The following is a 21,773-nucleotide window of genomic DNA, read 5'->3' as shown; positions in this document are numbered from 1 at the left end:
GCATCCCCGCTTCCGACGCTCCCTCTAACCGACTGTACCTAGTTTTTCGATTCGTTTACGCTCTCTCTCCCTTGTCTTTTTTAAACACAGCCTTTTCATTTTACGCTCCTTTGATTGATACGCCCATTTGGAATCTCGCGATCCGATCCTCAACTCGACGACTTGTTGCGCGATACTTCTTACAAAGCGGCCACCCGAATCACCATTTTCCCACACAGCCATTTTCCCATCGCGCGGAACCACCCATCTTATTTCGTCCCCCCTGCGTGTTTCCGGCAGCCGCAAATTTGTCAAACCTCGAGTCGATCTGTCATACGCTGTTCGCCACGGTCTTCTTTTTTTTCGCAGTGAGATTTTGGCGGAACACTCGGATCTCGTGCTCTCTGAAGGGGCCTTGAATAAAAAAAAAAAAACTTGAGGAAAAAAAAAAAAGAAAAAATTGAGAGAACGGGCTATGTTATAGCACAACTCAGGGAATTTGCACATACGGAACCATCACGATGGCGTCCCAAGACGAGCCCGTTTCGCCGACTGGCAATGTCCCGACCTTCTCACATCCCGCATCTTCGACTCCAGATGGACATCGCCCTGGGAGCGTTGTATCCTCCCACATGACCGACATCGCCAGCGAGGATGAGGCCGACGGTAACGCTTCAACTTCGGCACCCAAGACGCATCAAACAAGGGAATCAGGATCGGTGATTCGACCAGAGACGGCCATGACCGCGGCTTCGTCCAAAATATGGGGAGGCGCCAGGAAGAACTTGGGCGTCGGCAAGAGAGGAAGCGGCACTAGCACAACCAGTTCCGCGCTGGGAACGTCGCCGAGCCTGACATCCCGCAGCCACGTCCAAGGGCTCACGTCAAACGCCTTTTTCCACCCCATGAGCTCGCAAAAGCTGCAGGCCCAGAGAGCCGGAGCCGCACGACCTCTCGCGACGACCCAGCCACCACCACCTGCGCCCCAGCCACAGTTTGGAGACCTGCCCGACAACGCAACGGATATCGATGGCAGTGTGATCCACGACTTTGCACCTTCACCAGTGGCCCAGCATGGCCCGCCGCAGTTCCAGCACGTCATGTATAGCGAAGAGCAGAGGCACCTGCCCTCCCGCGGCACCGACTTCACCGAGCACGACACATTTGACCAGGCCACGGAAGCCACCAGCCCTACCGGTCACTATGCTGGAGGGAGCATGTCCGAGAGCGTTCGACCGCTGCGCAAGGCCTCGGGTCCGGAGAAGGCCCACCCACATCTTGACCTGAGCGGAACCACGAGCCTGAGAGATCTGAGGAATTTCCCCAGCCCGATGCTCAAAACCCCCCGGTCGTTTGGGTCAACTTTCCTCCCCGGGATGAGTGACCGTGATCAGGCTCAGAGTGCTGAGAATCGAAATGCGGCTGGGGTGGAAAAGCTCGCCTCCACTGCGTCATCACCACGACTAAACCCCATTGATTCCCAACTACGACCCAAGACCGAGAGCACCGCAGTACAGCACAAATACAGCAAGGAGCGCAATTATGAGTACTTTGAGGGCAATACCATGTTCTTATTCGGAGGCCGATGGCAAAACACTAGGCAGCGGCCTATCAACGTTGCTACTGGAGTCTTCATCGTTATCCCTTGCGTTCTGTTCTTCGTCTTCGAGGCGCCGTGGCTTTGGCACAACATCTCTCCCGCCATTCCCATCATCTTTGCATACCTTGCCTACCTTTGCTTCTCCTCTTTCCTCCATGCTTCCATTTCGGACCCCGGAGTAAGTAGCACCTTTTGGCTTTGGCCCTTTTCCCACGACGCAGCAAGACGTGCCCAGCATGCTAACTGATACCAGATCCTTCCCCGAAATCTTCACCAGTTCCCTCCTCTTGGGCCGCATGAAGATCCCCTTCGTGTCGACCCCCCTACAAATGACTGGACACTGATAAAGTCAGCGGAGCCGACGGCGGCCGCCATGGAGTTTCCCGTCAAGCACTGCCGGACGTGCAACATCTGGCGACCACCCCGTGCTCACCACTGCCGTCTATGTGACAACTGCGTCGAGACGCACGACCACCACTGCGTGTGGCTCAACAACTGCGTTGGCAAACGCAACTACCGATATTTCTTCATCTTTGTCTCATCTGCCACCATCCTCTCCCTCTACTTGATCGGCGCAAGTCTTGCACAACTCATTGTTTACATGAACCAAAAAAACATTTCCTTTGCCAAATCCATCGACCACTTCCGCGTTTCTCTGGCCTTGGTTATCCTGGGAGTCGTTTGTTTTCTCTACCCCGCCGCGCTCATGGGATATCACATCTTCTTGATGGCCCGTGGCGAAACGACGAGAGAATTCATGAACTCTCACAAGTTCACCAAGAGCGAACGATACCGTCCGTTTGACCAAGCAAGCTTCTGGAGGAACATCCTGGCCGTTCTCTGCCGCCCCCGCACGCCCTCTTATTACCAGTTCAAGAAGCGCTATGAGAACGGCGATCAACGACTTGGTCTTCACCGGGACCAACGACCAGTGCTCGATTCTCGAGGCCTCGAGATGGACGCTGTCAAGCCGCCTTCCCAAGGTGGCTTCCAAGGCCCTGTAACCCTCCGGGGTTCAAGCCAGGGTGAACCGTGATGTTAATGACCTCAGTATATCGCGTGCTTTCAATTTCTTGACATTTTATCTTCTTGATATTCTTACTTTTGCCTTTTCTTCTTTTTCATCTTTCACAACCATCAATGATGATGCCTTTTCTTTGATTCACTCGCACTCGATTAATTCACGAAGGAAACACATACGATTAGAATGGACATACATGGAGCAGTGTACGATTCTTGCAACGTGTTGGAAGTGTATGTGTTTCTAATTATACCCCTTTGTGGGTGGTACATTTACCTATTTCTGTACTTTCACTTGATGTTTCTTCTTTTCTTCATCCCATCTTCTTTTTTTTTATCATTTCTTTTTCTTGATTGGAGAGGCGTGGTGGCGTCACAGCGATGGGCAAACGAAGTGTAGACTCGGATCATGAACTAAAGTTAAAGCATGCTGGACTTTGCGGAGAACGAAAGGATCGTCTAGACAGGAAGCAAGTTTTTTTCTATTCTATTTTGCATTGACCTTGATATGGCTGGCATATTCTTCTTCTTCTCCTTTTGACTGCTATTTTGCACATGTATCAAATCAAATCTGAGAGTGAAATGTTATGTAAATGTGTCCACTATGAGTTGTCCACTATAATTATTTCGACATTTGCCAGCAGCATCCCAAGAAATGAATGAGCCTTTTTACAGTACCTCGATTTGTAACAGCAGCCCCGGCCTGGCCGTCCACAGATGATGCTCGCCGTGACCCACGTGGAGTTGCAAATGGCGATAACGTCAGCCGCACATGCTTAGCGGCAGTTGCATTTCTAACCCGGCTAGTGAGATAAGGGGCTGATAAGAGAAATTTTTCGAATCGCAGCGCCTTGCTGATGGGCCAGCACCAGACCCTTTTCAGCTTCTTGTCTTATCCCCGTATTCTTTCTTTTTTCCTCGACCAACGTCGCCTTTTTTTCTCCTTTGCCTCCCCAGACTTTGCTAGAGAACAGCCCTTCTTGCGTCCTGCGGCTGAGACCTTTTTGTTCTGGGGAATCTCCTTGTTTTGACTTTTGTTTCTCCCCCTTTAATTCTCACAGGCAGGACGCTCCAAAACCTCAACAATGCCTCACCCGGTTTCGCCGCCGCTTGTGGTGTCGAAAGAAGCCCCTCCCCCGCCATCACAGGAAGACATCGCGGCCTTCCTCAACACCATCTTCAACGCCCAGACGTCCGCTGCGTCCATCGATGCCTGCTATGCTCTTTGCGATGTCCTCCTCAACTCGGTCGGATCTGCCGGCCTGACCACATACGGCATCCTCACCGAGGTCAAGAAGGCAGCTGCTGATAAGAAGAGCGGGCTCCGCCGAGAGAGCAGCCAGAACCTGTTGGGCGCCATCCTCGAGCGATTCCCTCCGCGCGAGGCCCTGAGCGAGGTTGTGCTCCTGATTCAGGATCCCAGCACTGTCACCTGTGCCCTGGATGCCCTGTCGGACAAGGGCTCTGTTGTCCGCGAGGCTGCCCAATATGGTCTTGATGCGCTGTTCGCCAACCTCAGTGCTGAGGCCCTGGTTGTTGGACTGCTGCCCGTCTTGACCCAGTATCTCACCAAAAAGACGGGCAAGTGGCAGGGCACCGTCGGAGCCTACCTGTTGCTGCAGAAGATGGCCGACAAGTCGCAGATGGTTGTGGGCTCTACCAAGGAGGAGGCTGCTGATAAGGATGTGCTTCGCGAGGCCATGGGAGCCAAGCTTGCCGGCTTGATTCCCCTCGTTGAGGGTGGCATGCACGACTTGAAGACCGAGGTCGAGAAGCAGGCTGTCAAGACGATGAACTCTCTTACGACTCTTCTGTCCAACGACGATGTTACCCCTAGGATTCCCCTGCTCGTCGACACTATGCAGCATCCCTCTCCCCAGACTCTCCAGAAGGCCATCCACGCCCTGTCAATGACTACATTCGTGGCTGTTGTCACATCCCCTGTGCTGGCGCTGTTGACGCCTTTCCTCGAGAGATCTCTCAACACTCCCACCACCTCGCAGGAGGTTCTCAGACAGACGGTCGTCATTGTTGAGAACTTGACCAAGCTTGTCCATGATCCTATCGAGGCCAGAGCCTTCCTTCCCAAGCTGTTGCCTGGTGTCAAGGGTGTCTGCGACCGTGCCTCTCTCCCTGAGGTTCGAGAGCTCGCCGAAAGAGCTCTTGCAACCATGCAGAAGGCCATGGGTAACGACAAGGACATTATTGCCAAAACCACCGTCGAAGACGTTGCCAAGGTCCTCGACGCAGAGGTGCAGAAGCACAACGCACTCGTGCTGCAGGCCGATATATATCAGCTTGCCAGGACCTACATCTCTGAAATGGTTGCCACTGATGTCAACTACCGCCATATTGCCCGAATCTCTGCCAGGATTGCACCCTACCTCAAGACCCTGCTGCAGAGCCCTGACGCTCCTCAGCAGGTGGCTGATGCCGTCCAGCAATTTTATTTGGAAGAGGACCAGCGCCGATATGGTGTCCCTGAGAAGGAAGACGACGGCGAGATCGAGATTGTCAACGCCGACTTCTCTCTTGCTTACGGTGGTATGCTGCTGCTTTCTCACACCAACCTGCGACTTCTCAAGGGTCACAGATATGGCCTCTGTGGTCGCAACGGTGCTGGCAAGTCCACTCTCATGAAGGCTATCGCTGGTGGCAAACTGGAGGGTTTCCCTCCCCAGGACGTCCTGCGTACCTACTATGTCGAGCACAACCAGGGCGAAGACGCCGACATCAGCATTCTTGAGTTCGTCTCCAAGGATCCCGAGATTGGCCCCCAGGGAACTGCGCACATCTCCGAGGTTTTGGAAGAGTTTGGTTTCACCTCTGGACCCGAGGGCCGTCAGTCCCAAAAGGTCGGCTCTCTCTCTGGTGGTTGGAAGATGAAGCTCGCCCTGGCCCGAGCCATGTTGAAGGGTGCCGATGTCCTCCTGTTGGACGAACCTACTAACCACTTGGATGTTACCAACATTGCTTGGCTGGAGAACTACCTCAAGTCGCACCCCGACATCACCAGTTTGATTGTGTCTCACGACTCTGGCTTCTTGGACAACGTCACCACTGACATTTACCACTACGAGCCCAACAAGAAGCTCGCATGCTACAAGGGTAACCTTGCGGCATTCGTCCAGCTTCGCCCCGAGGCCAAGAGCTACTACACTCTGTCGGCGTCCAACGTCCAGTTCAAGTTCCCCCCTCCTGGTATTCTCACTGGTATCAAGTCCCAGACCCGTGCCATCATTCGCATGAGCAACGTCTCTTACACCTACCCCAAGGCTACCAAGCCATCGCTTTCAGACGTCTCTTGCTCCCTCTCGCTCTCCTCGCGTGTTGCTATTATCGGACCTAACGGTGCTGGCAAGTCTACCCTGATCAAGCTGCTCACCGGTGAGACCATTCCCACTGTTGGCAAGGTTGAGAAGCACCCCAACCTCCGTATCGGCTACATTAAGCAGCATGCTCTGGAGCACGTCGAGATGCACTTGGAGAAGACTCCCAACCAGTATCTCCAGTGGCGATACCAGCATGGTGATGACCGTGAAGTCCACATGAAGCAGACCCGTGCCTTGTCCGATCAGGATCGTGAACAGATGGACAAGTTTGTCGATCTCCAGGATGGCAAGCCTGCTAAGCAAATCGAGTCGCTTGTTGGTCGTCAAAAGTATAAGAAGACGTTCCAATATGAAGTGTAAGTAACTGACAAAGAACTTCAACGTCAAATCTGGATTCATTAAGACTAACTCTTTGATTTAGTAAATGGCGTGCCACTCTTCCCAAGTACAACACCATGATTTCACGTGAGACTCTGCTTGAGCTGGGCTTCGATAAGCTTGTTCAAGAGTTTGACGATCACGAGGCGTCTCGTGAGGGTCTCGGATACCGTGAACTCCAGCCATCTGTCATCTCCAAGCACTTTGAAGATCTTGGCCTGGACCCCGAGATCGCCAACCACAACGAAATTGGTTCATTGTCTGGTGGTCAGAAGGTCAAGGTCGTCATTGCCGGTGCCATGTGGAACAACCCGCACTTGTTGGTTCTTGACGAGCCTACTAACTTCTTGGACCGAGACTCTCTCGGAGGTTTGGCCGTGGCCATCCGAGAGTTCAAGGGAGGTGTCATCCTCATTTCTCACAACGAAGAGTTCGTCGGCGCTCTCTGCTCTGAGCAGTGGCTCGTCAACGACGGTCGTGTTGCCCAGCGCGGCAACGCCGCCGTTGATCTCGGCCGTTTTGAGGACAGCCGTCCTGGAAGCGGCGTTACGAGCACTGCGGCCAGCTCGGTCGTCAGCAGCGCCGTCAACTCTGGTGTTGAGGATAATGGCGAGCTCAAGTTCAAGGCTCGCAAGAAGAAGAAGATGACCAAGAAGGAGCTCAAGGATCGGGAAGTTCGTCGTCGTCTGCGACACATTGAGTGGCTTAACAGCCCCAAGGGGACTCCTCACCCTCCTGACACTGATGACGAAGAGTAAATTATGAGGGGCACCTTATGATGAAGCCGCTCGAGATGAGAAAAGTTTTGCTTTCTTTTTTCTTACTATTGAAGATTCTTATTTAGAGAGACGCAGATGCCAACTCTTTTGGGTTTGGGTTTTTAAAGTTTGGCATGAATCTATGTGTTATAGCGTCTGGTAGAGCTGTGGAACAAAAACGACTTGGATAGATGGACGAGATGATGGAAGGGTCTGGTGCATGACTTTTGAGATGAAGAGGCATAGAGGCGTTTATGGGTTACATAGATGGATTTTCTTTCTTTTTCATTCATCTTGTCTTTTGGGAATTTCATTCTTATGAATCGTATAGACTGTTGTGAAGCTTTAATAGAACAACATTTCTAATTTTTCGCATATCCCAAATCCTAGATCCCATATCATGATCCATCCAAAAAAGCATCAGAATTAAGAGAGTGACGAAAATATTGAAAAGGACAATCTCGTATTATCCTATTACTACCTTATCCTATAACTAGCCCAAGCTAAGCTATCCACCACCTGTAATTTTTCCCTACTATCGTTCCCGTAACCGTCATATCCCATTGTAAATCCCCCCTCCCAAATACCCAAAAAGTCGTAAATAATATCCCATCCCAAGCCTTCGTAACAGTGTAGCCTCCAAACCTCGCAGTATTAACATTTAAGAATCTAACATTATGACTTGTGATGAGGTATTCGCAGCCCAAGATCATACGTGGAAAAAAAAGGGGGGAATAAAAAGTGAAAAAGCAAAACAACTCGATCCGTTTCTTTTCATGGAGAATTGATAGAATGGGAAAAATGGATGTGGGATCAAAGCTTGTGCTTGGCCACTGAGTGGGGGACGATGCCTCCCGTCTATAAATGTGATGTATAGTCTTCTTGGTTTTTTTTTCTGTTTTTGAGTTCCAATATGTCCATTTACCATGAGAAGGTCATGAGGGCAGGGTTCAAGGCCAGTGGCAGAAGGAAGTGACTGGCGGCGACGGTGGCCATGGGCAGGATGGCGACAAAGTCCTTGATTTGCCAGTCGTAAGGGACAAACGGCGCCTGAGCGAGAAGGATCATGCCGATGATAAAGATCAGTGAGAAGATCATGGAGAATTTGAACTGTGAAATGAAATGTTAGTAAATTGTATACGCCGAACCAACATGGCAAGCCATGTTGTTTTAAAAGGGGGAAAACTAACCTTCTTCAAGACCTTGGGAACTTCAATAAAGAAGTTTGAAAACTCGGCCTCCTTGGCAGTGGCTCCCCATGTCATGTTAATCTCAAACATGTGAGCCAACAGAGCCTGGCTGACATGCAATGACAGGCCACCAAGGAAAATGGCCAACATGAGAGTCCACATAAAGTTCTCAAACAGGGCGTACAGCAGACCACGCTCACCAACACGGTAGCGCATGACAGCAAGGGCAATGTTTCCGAGACCGTTGAACACAATAATGATGGAGAACCAGACCTGCCACGAGTCGATGTAGTACTTGTCCAAGTAGCCGTTGTACCAGCCCATGACGAAGTAGTTGACCACAGTCAAGATCCAGGCAGCTCCAATGGCATAGTAGGTACCAATGTAGGAGATGACGGTAATCTTGGACGTAAAACGAATGTTGGAAAACAGGAAACGGCGGAACAGAGGCGTAAAGGGACCGCGCCAAAGCCAGGTTCGAATGGGGTGGAACAGCATCTCGTTGCAACCATAGGCGTACTTTTCCCATCGGGCAAGCTCATCGTAGACGGTCAAAGACACACCTTCCTTGAAGCCTTCACCGGCCCAAGCAGCCAGGCGAATGATGTAGCCGTTAACCTGCAGACGAAGCGACATGTCGAAATCTTCCGAGACGTGGCTTTCCGACCAGAACTTGTCGTATCCGTCTTCGTCCTGGTAGGCAACCTGCTGGATGGCAGACCAACGAAGGATGGCATTGTGGCCGACAAAGGGAGCAACGTCACCGTTGGACACAGTGTATCGGATGGCAGAGTAGATAAGGTTGGTGAAGAAAGTGATACCGTTCTCAAAGTAAGTGTGGACAACCTGCATGACACCAGAGGAAAATTGCATGATACCAACATCAGGAGACTGTTCCATCTCAGAAACGGCATCGAGCAAGCAATCAGCGGGAACACGAGTATCAGAGTCAATGAGCAGAATGTAGTCTCCCATGCGGATGTTACCATCAGCCCAGGCACGACCATCAGCTTCGAGGACTTCCTTGAGAGCCTCCTCGTATGCCAAAGCCTCGTCATTTTGGCTCCATTCGGGGGGACGTTCAATTGCCTGAAGCTTCTCCTCAACCTTGCAGGAAATCATGAGCGCAAAGTTCATGTTGGAGGCCTTCTTGAACTTGCCCTTGCGGGTAAAGCCATTCTCTCCGTGCTTTGGACGAGCAACCCAGCCGATGCTGTTGTCGGCGTAGAATTCAATACGAGCCAGACGATCCTCTTCCGAGATGAGCTGCAAACCATCGTCATTGATGAACATGTTTGCGGAGCCACCCTGAAGTTCATACGTGGACATGGCCTGCTTGATGGACTTGACTGTTGGCATAATGACACCCTGCAGACCTTCTTTGTAGACGGGGCACTGAATAGTGACGTGGGGGAGAATGGCTGACTGCAGACGCGGCGGAGGTCGGGCAGAGTAAAACTTGGAGTTGATTGTGAGTTGGCGAATGGGGCCGAAGATCTGAGCCAAACATCCAACAATGACCTGAGCAAAGAAAAGGGTGAAGAAGATTTGAACCGGAGCAAGGGCAACGAGTGCAAGACGAGTATAGGTGCTGTCGACGGAAACCTCAATGGCCAGCTGCCTCCAGGCTGCACCAAGAGAAACGGTAACCAGGACCAGAGTTAGAGACACGAGGACCGTGTTCTGGAGATGAATAGGTCGCTTTTCGGGCTTAATCTCACCACTCTCTTCATCAATTTCGACTTCGGCGACAGGCTGCGCTCTCTTCTCATCCTCGCCTTCTTCGTCGGGGTTGCCAGTCTTCCAGACCAGCTCCATGAGCTCAGATTCAATGGCCTTGGCACGTGCGACCAGATGAAGAGCGTCGTCATCCCAAACAATCAGCAGGCCCTCAGACGCGACGAAGGCAGCAAACTGGTATTTACGAGCACGCGGCAAATCATCAATCGTGGGGAGAATTTGGACGCGCAGGCCATTCATGAGCGGCACATCGACGGCGTCAGGAGACCATTGCAAGAAAGTCTTGATAACACGCGAATTGACCGTCATGGCACATTGAACATTAAGAGCAGCGCATGCTAATGCAAAGGGAGAGCTGGCCAATTGAGGAGGGCAGGCCATGTAGTGACCTCGAGCCTTGCGGAGCAAAACTCCCTCAATCTCGCCGGATCCATCGCTGACCCAGAGCTGAGAACACTGCTGCTGGTACAGGTAGTTGACCATGACCTCGTGCTTGATATCATCAAGGAACATGGAGCTCTGCATCGACGGCGTAGACCTGCCAGAGCTAGACTGTGGCCGGGAGTGGAATCTGGGAGTGGGAGGCTGGAGATCCATGTCGTTGCCAGAAACTGATGAAGGGGGCTTTTCTGACATTATCGACTGCCGAGTTTCTTGCTGTAATCGAGGAGGAGCAACCGGTTTGGCTGGCGGCGGCGGTGGTGCAGCCGTTTCCTGCTCAGCCTTTTTGGTGCTGGCCTTGAAATAGCTCGTGATACCCATCTTGACTGGTATGAAGTGAAGATGCTGTGAATGTGACGTATTCAAGCTCGAGTTCCCCAGGCAATGGGCTTATCCAAGTCCCAAGCCCTCCTCAAGGGGGTTTTGAAGAGTCAGATAGGAAACCCTATCAAATCTGTCTTCGTGTAGATGTAAAACTTCTGGTAATGATGCCCACCTCTCGATACAGCAGCGTCGTGTAAGTGATTGTGATTGACAAAACTGGTAGCGTGGAGTTTTGATATTATAAATAAACAAGTTATGCTACTGCAACATGGAGAGAAATTCCCCAGGCAACGAGGTCAAACTCCTCAAGTAACGAACGGTGTTGAGAAGAGCGACTATAAGTGAGCGTGGTGTGGACCAAAAACGAAGGCAATGCCCGAACACCTTGTCCACTTATGCAATATTGGCCGAGAACGCAACGTCTGCGGTCTTGATGAGCGAGGGGAGGGAAGGGCAGAGAGAGGAGATGATAAAGAGGTGCGACGACGCAAAGAAGTATGAGTTGGGGGAGAGGGTGGGGGAGTGAAGCAAGGCCGCTGGCGACGATGTAATCGCGGATGATGGACTAGGGATGAGATCAGGCCAGGGCATGTGGCAGTCTAAGAAAATTGGTGGGCTGGACTCTCAAAGCATCCCGATCGGTGGCTCCCGCTCGATCTCTCGGTCTGGTGTGCATGGTGGGCAAAATCAACACCCTCATGAGCTGGAGCTGAGAACAAGAAAGAAGAGAGACGACAGAGTTTGATCAAGGGAGCAAGGGGGGAGGGGGTGTGATTGGAAATGCAAGGTTGCAGGCGCAACAAGCTGCAGCTCTTATGCGCCAAGGTGCTGCAGAGGGAGTGGGCATGGCATGTTGAGCAACAAGAGCGAGCTGATGGGAATTGGCATCCATTTGGACGCCACTCCAGGCCGCAGGACACTCGTAGCAGTCGGAACGATACGATAGCGAAGAGGACGGGCCAAGATGCCGGCGAGTAAACGAAGCCCTGGCGTGAGTTGATGCCCAATATTCGGCAACGAAGCAGGACGGCTGGTCAAAGCGAGGTACAAGTAGATAGACAACAGATTGAGCCCTCACTCCAGAGACACCAGGTTCCAATACGGAGCAGATGATCCTAGACCGATGCTACAGCCCCTCGTGGTTAACAATGAGTGGGTTGTTGCGAGAAACATTTCCTCATGGGTCCCGGACCACCGCCCACGTTTTTCTCGGGTCGAGGGCTTCGCACAAAGTACCACTCAGTCAGTACAAGTAGCACATACCCTTGCTCAGTAATCTGAACAATATCCAAGAGTCCGTCATGACAGACATTGCTGGCCCAGTCTTCCCCCTGGCCTAACCGTGAACTTTGACCGGACCCTGATGCCTGTACGTGCTTCTTGGCGGCCTGTAAATGGCAGTTCGTTTATGCCCTTTGCTCCCGCACGAGCCCAAGTACAGTTTGTTGTGAATGCCCGCAGCCGCTCGTTGGTGCTGACCATTGGGAATAGTCTTTTCCCTTGTTCCAGGACAAAGCTTCTCTGGCTGTTTACCTCGGCCACAGCTTTTGGCCCATGACCCAAACAACCGCCGGCATGGTCACAATAGCTGTGGATTCGTACAGTCAAAAGCAGCTGTCACGAAGACCAAGCCGGTAATACGGACATTCTTCTCCCCGCTTAGCGCCCCCAAGGGCCTTGGCCGGCTCCATAGAGTTGGAACCAGCTTATTTGTGCCTGTCCTGTGCCTGAGCCTGTTCCTGGATAGCGCTTGGAGCGGGCGACTGCAAACTCAATGGCTTGCCACTGCCAATGGCGACAACACGTCCTCGCAGCCCTGGGACGGGAGATAGTCTGAGTGGAGTTGAATGCTTTGACTTCGTTTTTCCAGAGATGGATTCAGTCCGTGCCCGCTCTCTGGGTTCCTCGGCGAATCGCCCGCTCGATGCCCGGGGTGCAAATCTACGTTCAAGTGGAAGCGCAAAAAGTCCAGGGGGGGGCGTGAGATTTGGCAGAATGGCAGAAAAAAGAAACTTGAACCTTTGAAAAGCTGGTGGCCTTTGTGGGAACCCTAGCGAGCGACTTGTGGGCCCTCGTTTTCTGCCAGCCAAAACCACCCTTAAAGCGGCGACGGGTGCGGAACAGTATCTCCAAGCTACTGTGGCCAGCGTCCTTCTAGCGCCAGATAGCTGCATCTTGCACTCGCCTGAATGCCATCATCATCGACCAAAGGCTGTGGCTGACACAATCCGCGGCACCCGGCTCGGAACATTAGGGCCAGACTGTCTCCCGGCACTCATGGCTCCGTCTTATCGGCCAGGCAGATGGTGCGAGAGAGCGTATCGCATCGAATCTGTGAGACTCCGGCAAGATTGCAGGCCGTCCAACTCTACCCAATGCATGATGCCAGCAGCAGACTACGAAGAGGGCCGGCCAGGCAGGCATGAGAAGAAAAATGCAATCCGTCGATAGCTCCATGGCGTCAACGCCACCAGAGATAACAGAGTCGAGTTCCTGATGCCCGATTGGATCGCTCCCAGCTGCACGCCAGATTCAGGACAACCACACACGCACGGCCAGCGCCACCGCAGCAGCGCATCCAAAAAGCAAAGATGGCCAGCCCGTTCCCCTCGAAGCTCCGGACCCCTTGCACAGAGTCGAGAACGTACGAGTACGGTGCTCCCTCGTACAGTAGTGCTACGCCGGCCCATTCCGTGGGATTTGGCTACGAGGCTTGGGAGTAAAAAGCAAAGTCCGGCCCTGCAGAAGTAAGGGTTGCTAGGGAAGAGACGATGGCTGCTTGGACGGCTCGAGTCCCTCCTTTGACTTAAACGAGGCCTATCGAGAGTGCCACAGGCACCGTATCCGCAGTCCTTGTGGTGGGTGGCGAGTGCGCCGGCCTGCAAATCAGAGGCTGTAAACGGACCTGAGCGCTGCGTTGTTGCGCATAATGGCACGGAACATGCACTTGGTCCATGCACTAGAAGCTATTTTTGGGCAGCTCTCCATCGCGGCTTCGTATTTCCACTTTTGGGTGGGTAAATTCTCCGTTCTGTTTGCATAGTTGCACCTAGTCATTGACATGGTCTCAACTTACAGCGCAACTCCTTCGTTGCCCTTCCCACACAACACGTACCCAAGCTCAGTACCGTCTGTCCGGAACGGTAGTATTTGCAGATTTTTACCAACCAGGCTGATTAGTATTTGTCAACCTGGAAAGTCTGCAAATCATTTCTCGAACCTGTGTGCACGTGGCCGTTGGTTGAACCCCAAGGGAGGCAGCTGAATGTTGTTGTGAGAGCAGCCAACTTTGACAATTCAATAAACTAGCTCTACTACCTAACCACTTAGTAGTTCGAATGTAACTACCTAGGGTAGTAATATTGACGCTGCATGTATACAGACTGCACGTCTATAGGGCAATAATCGGGCCCCATCCAATGCGTAGTAATTGCATCAAGGACCGGCTGGCTTCAATACTGGTACTATCAGGACTTACATTATACAGAGCGCTAAATGCTGTATACTTTGCTTCTCCTGCAATAAGGGTCTTGGCTAACGCCTCCTTGGAACGTCTGGTTGCTTTGGATGCTTCCATGCCGCTGCCATGCGCCGTCTAAACGCCACGACAATCTCCCTTTCATGAGCCAAGAAAGCCACACTCCAAATGTTGTTATAATAGGCTTTACCAGCCGCCCCCTTACTTGTCACGGCGCAAACACTTACTCATCACGGAATAACCAGGCCAGCACCTGATACGGAAACCCGTGGCTGAGGTGTTAACGCTTCCTCACAAGCTAACTGAGCGGCTCATCCCCATGGCATTCAGCTTCATGAACTTGCTCATCAAGTACACCCCCCGTAGCCGCCGTAGCCTCAATTCTCCCTACATATCCGTGCAACCATCCTGGACTTCTCCGAGAAATTGGGGGATCACAATCATCGGATAGCCACGTCAACACATCACTCATGTACTCGTACACTTGGACCATACAACCCTTGGCCAGACATCATATGCCTGTACTTGTGCTACCACTCACCAACAGCAAAAGAACATGGTTGCAATTAAACGCCATTGTAACCGACGAGTACCTTCAGCCCAACCACACCATGGCATTCTCTCCGTTGTGGCTGCGTTTATTGAATTCGCTAAGCAAATCACATAATCGCCAACTCCGTCCTCATGCAAGCCCCTAAGCCAATATGCTGGATATGTAATAGCATAAACATGCCCGTAGACTTGTTCGTGTTGTCCATACCGCATCCAACTCCCAGTTAGGAAACCTCCTTGACAAAAAGATCCTTACACATTGAAACGTGTTCATGCATCGCCGCACATTAGATCAATATATTGCTGCAGCACCGGTAATTCCGGGCCCAAGAGAACAACTACTTGTCAGATACATGCACATACATGACTGGAAGTACAATGCAGTTATTAGAACGAGAAAGAGATTAGTATCCGAGAAGTATTGAAGCCTTTGCGGCTGAAGACGAGGAGGAAGAACAACAAGAATGAGTCGAATGGGGCAGGAATCCTACTACAACCATTCGGAAGATATCCTCAACACACACGCCCACGCCCCCTCCCCCTTTGTGTAGTGTCCGCCACTAAAAGATGATCGGCTGGCTTGGTATTGGATAGCTGTCAGTTAGCAAGAAATCCCATCTTTATGGTTGGGCAATGATATCAACGGCGTTTTCGTACCTGTTTGATGGGTGTGTGTGGCGGTAAGACGGACGATAATGCAGGTCTCGGTCACAATCTATTGTTGAGACTGCCTCAAAAGCCACGAGCGGCAGATAAGACAACAATCTGCAACAGGCAGCAAAAAGAGCAGCCGACCTTCCAGGCACCACGTTGATCCCCTTGTGGATGAGAAAGAAAGAAAGACAGAAAGAGAGCCCAATTCTGCTTACTTTGCATTTCAGCCTTATCTACATCCCTGTTTTCAGCTTCATGCAGCACCTTGTACCGGCCACGTACATGTACCTTAATGCGAATATATCACACCAAATGTAGGGAGCAACGAGGCTATCAACATCCATGGGTAACTGCTTGTATCTGTGGATATCCGCCATCCAGCATCTCGGGTCCCAAATTTGACAGTGAACCAGAACAAGGAGCAGATACAGCACACTATTGAAAGCCAGCATTCATGACAAGGGCTCTCTCTCTGTCTCCTCCCTTCCATCCAAATCTGTGATGTGAGCTGCAGCCCACTCCAGGGTATGCAGCCTTACCAATGAATCATGCAGAGCCATCCAATATTCTTGGTATTCAGAGAGAGAAATATCGCACGTCATCTGCCAACAGAGACAGCCGCCTTTCTCGAATTAGGAATTTTTCCCGTCCCTGTTTCCAGCTGGCTTCTACACCGCATCAACGTGCCGTGTCTACCTACATGCAAGCGAGCTGGATATTTCCGTACTTGGTGTTGAGACTCATAGCTGGCTGGGCGTTGTATCCAGAAACGCTCGATGCCTGTAGGTCGTGTAATTTTCAGTAATGTGAAGCTTAACGACGCTTTCATAAGTACATGTACTTGATATCACGAGATTACGGTTGTCTTTTCAAAATAACATGAAAATCAGTGGATATTCAATTCAAACGCCTGGTAGCACTGATTGCGCATCTAATAGCCAAGTATACCATCCATCCCTATTACCTGAAGTTACTGTAGTCTTCATTCGTAAAAAAAAATCTTTCCATGCAGATACCCGATAATTTTTGCAAAAATAAAAAAAGTTACACCATTTTTCATCCGCGCGTCTATGGTAGCCTGTGATGTCATCAAAGTATAGATGTAGTTGAGCGGCATTTCCCTTGCGGCGACAAGTGCAGTAGTAGTCATGCTTGTAGCTCACAATTCTTCGTCGCCATCGCATTGCTGAGTGATGACAACACGGCTGACCTCGAGCTGAGGCTGCGTCCATGTGGGATACCAAGTGTCGCGGGCGTTCCAAAAGTCCTTCTTGGCGTTGGGAGAGTGATCCAACCAGGGCTTGCCAGACATGCCGTCTTCAAACCAGCCGTTTGTTCCACCGACGGCAAGATTCAGGATGAGATAGAATTCTGTGTCAAATGGAGTGTTGTCACGACCAGTCTTGCTCCAGATGTCGACCAGCCTGGTGCCGTTGGAGGTGGAGTCGGGGAAAGCGCCTCGCTTCCACATGGGCTTGTTGAAGTTGGTGTAGGTGACTTGCAGCAGCCGACTGTTGATGTAGGTGAAGAGATACTTCTGCGACCACTCAAGACCAAAGGTGTTGAACTCGGCGCTGTAAGTGGTGTGTAGAGCCTTGCGCTTGTTGTTGGTCTTCCACCAAGCGTCATTGGCGGGGTCAGGACCCCAGTGCAGAGCAGATGAAGCAATGTTGTTGCCGCCTTGTGAATAGGTGTGGTTGTTTCCACGGGCCTCCATGATATCAATCTCTCCGGACGAAGGCCAGGGACCATAGGTATCGTTGACTGGCAACATCCAGATGGCGGGCCAGAGCCAGTCGCCCACAGGCAGCTTTGCAGTGACCTCAACACGGCCATACTTGATCTTTGCTCCCTTGAACGTATTAATACGGCCGGATAGTGTCGGAGGAACAACACTGGAGTTGCCGTTGGTGGTGTTGGTGGCGGCAACGCAGCTATAGTAGTCCTTGGAGGTACAAGTGCCGTCCTTGAGCAGGTTGATGACATTGTTCTTCTCGACCAGGTTTGCATCTTGGAGAGTAGCCTTGATCATAAGATGACCGTTCTCAATAAAGACGTTTCCATCACCGCCAGTAGTCTGTTCGAACTCGCCGTTGCTATTAGTCTTTTGTTAGCAAAATCACTGCGCCGAGACATGATTCGAATAAAAGCACGTACCCAAATCCACCAACCTGCACCTCCTTGGTCCAAATACTCGGGTCAAGGCCGTTGCTGAAGTCTTCATCCAAGACAGGGCAGTACTTGTGGTGGACAACACTCCGCATGCCGTCCCAGACCAAGAAGCCGGAAATAGCCAGGCCCAGGAGAATACCGAGGAGGGGCATTATTGTGACCCATTTCTCCTTGGGATCGACCTTTTCTAACCAGGGCTTTTCGATTTCTCCCTTCTTGACCAACCGCGAGTGGAAATATCGCTGGCCACCCACCCCGGGACGTTCTTCGTAGGGGCTGCCGCTGGATGACTCAAAGCTGGAAGCAGGCCGTGAGGCATCCGGGCTTACAAAGGGGTTTGTCCCAGTCCCGGGAGCATTTGAGGCCGTGTCAGTGCCCTCGAAAATGTTGCGGTTGTCATCTGTGTTGGGGGTTCCGGGACGGAGAGGCGTGGGCGCGCTGGAAGTTGCGGCCGAGGGGACAACGGGCGGTCGCCCGTCGAAGTTTTGCTCCATTGGGAAATGCAGATATGTATTCAATCTAGGAGTTCAGGGCTGGTGTTGCAACAGACGGCTCAAGGTTGAATCAAAAAGAATGGAAGCCTTGGCCAAGGTGTTGTAGTGCAGCGTCTTATGAGACACGCAGAGGAAAAGAAAGAGGCCCGCGGTGACGTATGGGACCTAAAGAGAGCACAGGCTGATGGGGAGCCGGCTTTGATATGCCGATAAACAGAAGAGACTTTGTGCGAGAAACTGGGAGCGAGGGACAAAAAGAGGGACTGCAGAGGCCGTTGTGAGGAAGAAAGAGTCCGAAACAATAGACTCTCAGCTGGGCGGATGAAGCTGTTGTCTTCCGTCAATTGGAATGGACGCTGACCGAGTCACTATACTGGTGCGACCTCAGGCGGTACCTCAGCGCAGAGGTACATGTACACGTGCATACAGTTTAGATCGAGGCACATGTACTCGTATCATGGAACGTTGAGACTTTCAAGTTTTTTTCCCTTCTTCCTCACTCAGCGCGATAATCAATTATGCTGCCCCCCGGCCCTCGCAGCGGAGTCGCGGCAACTTCAAGCTCTGGCGTGCAGGGCCTGGAATATCGAGACTCGCAGGTGTCGAGGGCGTGTGCAGCACCTTGTCCAGTGCCAAGGTGCGGTCCCTTGCTAAGCTGATCCTTGCATCTCGTCTCTTTGACTCTTTGCTGGCCAATCTCCACACCCTCGAACAGCTTAAGCTCGGTCCCATCACGCAGCGCTACTGGTGAGAACGTGGGAGGAGCAAGAGCAAGAGGCAAAGGTTAAGGCGAGGCTAACAGTGTCCGGTATGCTTAGATCTTACCTTGCTTTTTGCTATTATCTCCGCGGCCGCATAGCGATAGTAATCCCACGAAAAACGGCCGCGAACTACACGACAAGATGGAGGGAGTTAAGGTTCAGGAGTCCTATTGTTGTGTTCCATGTTGAGAGCGTGCCGTGGGAACGCTCTCAACACCATCGTGACCACTGGAAACATGAAGCATCGTTGCAGCACCGCCCGCTGCTACCCTTCTGGCAAGGCAAGACAAGCGCCCTACAACTCACATACCTGACCATGCACATACCTACCGGTCCTACAGTCCATCTTCAGTCTGTCGTGACACACATGGCCATTTCGCGCTGCGTCCCGTCAATCTCTTGTTTGCAGCACCAAGGCTCGTCTGCCTCGTTGGGACTGATACCTGCTTGCGACTATCGATCAGCCGCATCTATTGCGTCCGCTGTACCCACCGCCGATACAACAAGAGAGTTCTCTCTGTGGTCGCACGCAGCATGGAAGCACCACAGAGTTGATCCATTGCCGCTGAGCCGGGCCACCCATCTTGCCAACAATGCCTCGAGCTCCTTCGAATCAAACTTTTCGTATCGGCGCTCCCAGGCGCCCTCCCGTATCGCTGTTACAAAGACCGGAAGGGCGCTAGAATGTCAGGTCGGTGCCTGTAGCCGGTGCCTTTGAGCGCTAAGAATCGGGTCTGGCGCGGACTCCGCACGACACTCCAGCGGCCCCTGGTACTTTGACAGTGGGTGGCTTCAGCGGCACAGGCCGGAAGGCGGGCTCTAGTGGAAGACGAGCTGTAAACTCGTAAAAGCAGCAACACACGGCCGCGATTAGCTGCCGCTGTGGCTTGCTCAGCGCTGCGCCTCTTGCGCCACTTGTGCCCTCCCCGAGCCGTGCCTGAAGATCCCCTGCTCATGGCCGCTCTCACCGCCTTGGATACGACCACGCCCTCGCAGACACACAGCCAAAAGTGCATCGTGATTCCAAGGTTGTTTTTTTACTTTTACGCCTCCCGCATCCGCACTAGCCAGGGCACGTCAAGCAGCGCTATCTGGTAGCTACAGATCAAAGTCGCTAGAGATGCTGGCAACCTCGTAATGGCGACGGGAGGTTTCGCCGCTGGCCACCACACGTTAATGCTGCCAAGAGGCCGGACCAGGAAAAATAGGGCACCGAGAGAAGCCTGAGAACTTTGTCGGTCCTTTTTTCTTCTTCCTGCCACTCGACAACGGCTAGCTTGCTCCAGGACGTGGGAGACCTTGCCGGGTAAATTGATGCCAACGCAAAGGAACCATGACAACCTAAGTTCCGTCTATGCATATGTAGTTGAGGTAGCATGAAGCTACTTTGGAGCAGGTGGCCTGGATTTCCAGCCAACGGGCTCGGGAGTTTCGGGGTCGAATGTTACATACAACAGAAAAAACTTCTGGTTCCTGGTCAGAAGATAACTCGGAACACAACTCAAATTGATTGCCCTGACTAGAATCACCGTTTGCAGCAAAGCTGACCAGATCCTTCATTCCGAAGCCGTGTCCACTCTGGATAAAATGCAAGGGGGAAAACAGTTATAGCTCTCGTCTCTGCCCTCAAATACGTCATGCAGATCCTGCTGATGAACTTACCCGACACATAAAACATCAATCCCATATATATCCCCACCGAGGGGGCTCTACAAACCATTGTCTGGTCAGCGCGGGCTGTTCAGTGCCGTTCAAGCGCCGATACAAAGAAAAGAAGAAGAGGAATTGCCAAACGGACTAAACGCTGCCCGCGGCTAGTAGCTCCACCAAGCTGATTGATCCAAAACTATGTCTCACAGTCTCGGACGATGCAATACCATGGCGAAGGAACAGCAAGTGCTTGGCGGAACTGAGTTGGAGGCCGGGCAACGAGGTGGAACTCCTAAGCTGAGCATAGACAGCTTTCGCCGACTCCGACTCTTACAGTCAACCGCAAGCCTAGTCTTGCAGGCTCAAGAGTAATCTGATTCAACGCTGACTCCCAATATCTAGAGCGAATCTCGATCGTTTACAAAATCGCGGCAGTGAGCTCCGGCTTGGCGAGGTGGCAAGCGAGGCTCTGGCTCCACGATATACTGCGAGGTACTCGTACAGCACTCAAATGGATCCCCTCAACAGGCAACTCTATACGGAGTACTCGTAGATGGCCAAGGACTCTGACAGACAAAAAAAAAGTTGTCCCGCGTTTGAGAGAGATAGCGGCAGCTGAGTTTCAGGGCTAAGAGCGCAGGTTGACTCCGCTTTGTGGGGGTTTTTGGTTGAACTGCTGGCCTCATTCTGCTCGCCTAAATGGCTCCCGGGCGTCGTCAATCTCTTGGATTTGGAGGAATCGGTACTATCCTGCGGCCGCAGAGAGAAACTGGTTCAATTGACTGCATGATACTCGTATCCCAGCCGCGGAGGAAAAGGTCAGAAGTTGGAGAGCGAGCGAAAAGAGCTGAGATCGGCAATTCACACAGATGGCCTTGATGGCCCCCACCACCAAGCAAAAATTCGACAACCAATGGATGAGGCTCACTCTATTTTTATCGGCAATTAGCGTCCGCAACACCTTTGTTTGCTGCATGTCTCAGTCAAGCAACCACTCCCTCGCATCTCGTATAGATGACAGGTGGGATGTGGCGATACTACCGAGCAATGTGAGTATGTTCCTCGGATGGCAAGCCGAAAGACGAGACACGGCTGGCAATGAGATGCTGAAGGTTGAGTTGGGAACGGAGCGCAAAGACCACGCATCGGCCCTTGCTTCGGCCGCTGTTCAGCCCTGAGAGACATCACGGTGCACTTGGGGGGAAACCAACTGCCGGTGTCATTCCATTGACGACTTATTGGTTGCGCAA

The 21,773-nt window shown here is 52.0% G+C and overlaps 5 protein-coding genes across 5 annotated transcripts; 3 read left to right on the top strand and 2 right to left on the bottom strand.

Moving 5' to 3' along the window:
• Window positions 1-500: 500 nt before the first annotated feature.
• Window positions 501-2,615, top strand: M431DRAFT_96297 (hypothetical protein; the record flags this gene model as incomplete). Its single annotated transcript, XM_024924809.1, has 2 exons — window positions 501-1,757; window positions 1,833-2,615. 2 exons carry the CDS (start codon window positions 501-503, stop codon window positions 2,613-2,615), a joined length of 2,040 nt encoding a protein of 679 aa, XP_024769940.1.
• Window positions 2,616-3,684: 1,069 nt separating this feature from the next.
• M431DRAFT_96076 (hypothetical protein) lies at window positions 3,685-7,067 on the top strand (the record flags this gene model as incomplete). Its single annotated transcript, XM_024924783.1, has 2 exons — window positions 3,685-6,287; window positions 6,353-7,067. The coding sequence occupies 2 exons, from the start codon at window positions 3,685-3,687 to the stop codon at window positions 7,065-7,067; spliced, it is 3,318 nt and encodes a 1,105-aa protein (XP_024769939.1).
• A 921-nt stretch (window positions 7,068-7,988) lies between these two features.
• On the bottom strand, window positions 7,989-10,759 carry M431DRAFT_95813 (hypothetical protein; the record flags this gene model as incomplete). The annotated part of the gene is made up of 2 exons (XM_024924746.1): window positions 7,989-8,177; window positions 8,258-10,759. 2 exons carry the CDS (start codon window positions 10,757-10,759, stop codon window positions 7,989-7,991), a joined length of 2,691 nt encoding a protein of 896 aa, XP_024769938.1.
• Window positions 10,760-16,605: 5,846 nt separating this feature from the next.
• M431DRAFT_486218 (glycoside hydrolase family 16 protein) lies at window positions 16,606-18,112 on the bottom strand (the record flags this gene model as incomplete). Its single annotated transcript, XM_024916368.1, has 2 exons — window positions 16,606-17,542; window positions 17,604-18,112. 2 exons carry the CDS (start codon window positions 18,110-18,112, stop codon window positions 16,606-16,608), a joined length of 1,446 nt encoding a protein of 481 aa, XP_024769937.1.
• Window positions 18,113-18,386: 274 nt separating this feature from the next.
• On the top strand, window positions 18,387-19,903 carry M431DRAFT_264154 (hypothetical protein). Its single transcript, XM_024913890.1, has 2 exons — window positions 18,387-18,749; window positions 18,931-19,903. Exons 1-2 carry the CDS (start codon window positions 18,631-18,633, stop codon window positions 19,589-19,591), a joined length of 780 nt encoding a protein of 259 aa, XP_024769936.1. The 5' UTR covers window positions 18,387-18,630; the 3' UTR covers window positions 19,592-19,903.
• Window positions 19,904-21,773: the final 1,870 nt, after the last annotated feature.

The sequence above is a fragment of the Trichoderma harzianum genome (assembly GCF_003025095.1).
Source record: "Trichoderma harzianum CBS 226.95 unplaced genomic scaffold M431scaffold_15, whole genome shotgun sequence".
Classification (NCBI taxonomy): Eukaryota; Fungi; Ascomycota; class Sordariomycetes; order Hypocreales; family Hypocreaceae; genus Trichoderma; species Trichoderma harzianum.
Note: the sequence above shows the minus strand (reverse complement) of the source record. Positions and strands in the feature narration are given on the sequence as shown.